This window comes from Cupressus sempervirens, unplaced genomic scaffold (genome assembly GCF_028749045.1).
Source record: "Cupressus sempervirens isolate cs-2001-9-10 unplaced genomic scaffold, ASM2874904v1 CseChr00s100001_01, whole genome shotgun sequence".
Taxonomy (NCBI): Eukaryota; Viridiplantae; Streptophyta; class Pinopsida; order Cupressales; family Cupressaceae; genus Cupressus; species Cupressus sempervirens.
Window position 1 is genome coordinate 1,044,365 of NW_028322205.1, and position 3,750 is coordinate 1,048,114.

Here is a 3,750-nt window from a genome sequence, read left to right on the forward strand (position 1 = left end):
TCAACAGCCAATAATAGAATTGGTTGCAAGGTGTCCAAAAGGGAATCTCTAAAATTAGTAAATAATAACCATTTACTAATTTTTGGCAAGTGGACAAACAGCTGTCCAAACCACCCATAAATACAACCGCTATTCATAGATAAGGACGAACAGCTGTCCAAGCTACCCATAAATAGTGTTGCTATTTCCGGGTCAGAAATAACAGCTGTCCAACTAACAATAATTAACATCTCCCTCCTATTCTTCTCTCTCTACTCGTATCTCCCTTTCTCTCTTTCTTCCTACTCTCCCCCTATTCTATCTATTTCTCTCCGTCTAACCCTCCTCCAACCTCTCTCTTTCTCCACCTATATCTCTGCTTGCCTTCTCTGCACTCTCCATATCGTTCTCACCCTCCCTCCCCATCCACCTATTTGTCTTATAGTATATCTTTATCTCTCTCATTTTCTAATCTCTACTCCTCTCTGTTTATTTCTCTTTGCCTATCCCCTCTACTTATATCTCTATTGCTCTATCAATTTATCTCAGTATCTATATCTCTCTATCAATCCCTATTTATATCCTTATCTCACCATATATATATATATATATATATATATATATATATATATATATATATATATATATATATATATTTCATTATCTACATCATGTAATGCACAAATATTTCCAAGACATAGAACCAAAATTCCCTAATTGACCTAGATATCATTCGCGTGCCCGTTCCACATCAATCAAGGTGCAATTGTGGGTGATATTTTTCCAATTAAGCTGTCATCGAGAACAGTGCTATTGAAAGAGGAGGTCTAACGTGGCTGCAGGAGAAGGTGGTTTTGGGGTAGGAACACAAATGTCTTACTTTTCTGCTTTTTGGGGGATTCCGCGAGCAACAAATGCAAAGCAAAATCCAAAAGCCACAAATGCTTCCATAGTCGGCCAACCGTTATCCACCATTGCAAGTCGTCGATCGCCGAAATCAGGTTGTTCATTCCAGATAAGAAAACACCTCTGGCATAGTCAACCAAATAAATAATGCAACTAGTGAGTTAGTTAATGACCTCGCTCTTTTCAGTTTAAGGTGGGACGTTGGATCAAAAGACTTGGTTAGAGGCTGAAATGTCGTCGCAACTTTGATTAGGCTCTAGTGTATTCCGCCTGCCATCCTTTACTCTTTCCCAAAGTCCACAATGACCCAAAATTCACGTGTATCGGCACTCCATCCACCGACGAGCTTCTGGCTACATAATGTTTATCCTCTCATCAGAAACCAAACGAAATAAGGATCTCAAATATGGAGATTCCACCTCTTCCTTGGTATTATGTTCTCCTTGCCACTGCTTCACTCTTCTTCTTCGTCTCTCGATGGAGAAGACAGAGCAGGACAAAGCTTCGTCTTCCCCCTGGACCTCCTGCTTGGCCGATTGTGGGAAACCTCTTTCAGCTGGGAAAGAGGCCTCACGAAACTCTGCATGTCATGTCTCTTAAATACGGCCAACTCATGACTCTCCGTCTGGGCATGAAAAGCGTAGTGGTGGTTTCATCTCCTACCATGGCAAAAGAGGTCCTCAAAACACATGACAACATCTTCGCGGGACGACCGGTGATGGAAACATTCAGGTCCCTTTCCCATGACAAGTCCTCGCTTGTTTGGGGCGACTACGGCCCTTACTGGCGCAATCTCCGACGCATTTCAACAGTCGAGCTTTTCAGCCCCAAAAGAATGGAAGCTCTGCAACACCTGAGAAGAGACCAAGTATTTCGCAACATTCGGCTCGTATTCGAGGACAAGGGGAGGGTTGTGGATATCGGGCGTATGGCGTTCTGCACGTCTATGAATTTGTTGGGCAACATGATCTTCAGCACAGACGTCTGCGATCCGCGCGGTCCAGACTCTGTGGAGCTCAAAGAGAGCATATGGGAATTAATGAAGCTCCTGGTAATGCCCAACCTGGCTGACCTTTTCCCGTTTCTCGGGTTCCTCGACCCGCAGGGCGTGTCACGTCGGATGGCCGGGTATTTCAAGTTGTTGTATGATTTATCGGAGACCTTCATACAGAAAAGGCTCAAGCTCAACGACTCCAACAAGGATTTTCTGGATGCATTGCTCGATTCCCGAAGTGACGATTTCGATCACGTCGGCATTCGAGCCTTGATAGCTGTGAGAAGCACTGATGAGATTTTTTGTTTTCTTTTCCTCAGAAATCTCTTTTGTTTTCCCCAATCTCTAATCGTGTTTTGTGCTTTCAGGAATTGTTCGCTGCCGGTACTGAATCGAGCACTACCACCATAGAATGGGCAATGGTAGAATTCATTCGCAATCCGGAGAAATTGAGGCGAGTCCGAGCAGAAATGGATGAAGTCGTTGGCTGCAAGAGAAGAGTGGAAGAATTTGATGTTGATCGTCTGCCATATCTGCAGGCAGCTCTGAAAGAAACATTCCGATTGCACCCGCCGGCTCCCATGCTGCTTCCCCACAGAGCAGAAAGTTCCTGCGTGATCGGGGGATTCGTGATTCCCAAAGACACGCAGGTGATGGTGAACGTTTGGGCGATCGGGAGGAACCGTAAAATTTGGAGCAATCCGTCGGAATTTGTGCCGGAGAGATTTCTGGAGGGTGAGAATAGGGAGATAGATTACAGGGGACAAGACTTCGAGCTGATTCCGTTCGGAGCGGGAAGAAGAATTTGCCCAGCGCTTCCATTGGCAAGTCGTGTAGTTGCATTTGTTTTGGCATCTTTGCTTCATTCGTTTGAGTGGAAACTTCCGGATGGGGTAAGTGTGGAGGAAATGACCGACGATTTTGGAGTTACTTTCAAACAGTTGAATGCAATTCCCGTACCACGGCTCCCGCATAATCTTTATTAGCGCTCAAGTCACAACATTATACGATTAAATCGTGAATTTGCTGAAGTCTTCCTATCTTGAACGATATTGTGGTTGAGAACATTTTAATAATTGTGGAAGTACTTGATAATTTAATATAATGACACTAATAATTAGGGGTTTAAAGTTGTGACTGGGATAATGATTGATTATTGGTAGTTGAATGAGATATAATCTCTATGTGAGAAAGTAATAAATATAATTATGTGATGTCACATTGGGATATATGTTTTTGACTTTTAGTTGGGTTTATGAAGTCTTCCACTGAACTTTACACGTAAAATAATGGACTTTTGAATTGATGGCGGATTGTAGAAGTCAAATCTGATAGATTTGTTGTCTTAAGGGTACATTTGGTTGTAGGGATAGGAATCGTTATAATAGAATTTCTTTTTAACGATAGGAATTTGTGGAATTGTTATACTAGGATTCCTTTTTTTAGAATAGGAATTTGTTCTTTTTGTTATTCTAAAATCTGTGATCTAAGCTCGTGCCAACACAATATTTGAGAAGCTGTCATTCAGTTGGAGGGAAAATCAAATCAGTTGAGTACATTATTGCTATTAATGAGAAAAATATTTAGCGTCAATGGTTATTTGGTGCACTAAGGAGATGGTACCCATTATCGTGGTGCTCGTGAAAATCATCATAATTGCATTGTTTACCCTATAAGTTGAGGAATTGTGAGCATGGGAAGAATGAAGTTTTGTAATGCCTCGCCAAGGGATCCAAAGAATTAACCTAAAGTTTCACTAAGTTTGGTAGCATTTTTTTTTTTGAAACATGAAAGTAACCATTCATAACATAGTAGCGAAAGCAATAACATCATTCAACTGAAAGTAAGCATAAACACACATAACAAGTTTC

The 3,750-nt window shown here is 41.7% G+C and overlaps 1 protein-coding gene across 1 annotated transcript; it reads left to right on the top strand.

Moving 5' to 3' along the window:
- Positions 1 to 1,122: 1,122 nt before the first annotated feature.
- LOC149527861 (putative (S)-N-methylcoclaurine 3'-hydroxylase isozyme 2) lies at positions 1,123 to 3,009 on the top strand. Its single transcript, XM_089812051.1, has 2 exons — positions 1,123 to 2,158; positions 2,248 to 3,009. Exons 1-2 carry the CDS (start codon positions 1,292 to 1,294, stop codon positions 2,863 to 2,865), a joined length of 1,485 nt encoding a protein of 494 aa, XP_089668177.1. The 5' UTR covers positions 1,123 to 1,291; the 3' UTR covers positions 2,866 to 3,009.
- Positions 3,010 to 3,750: the final 741 nt, after the last annotated feature.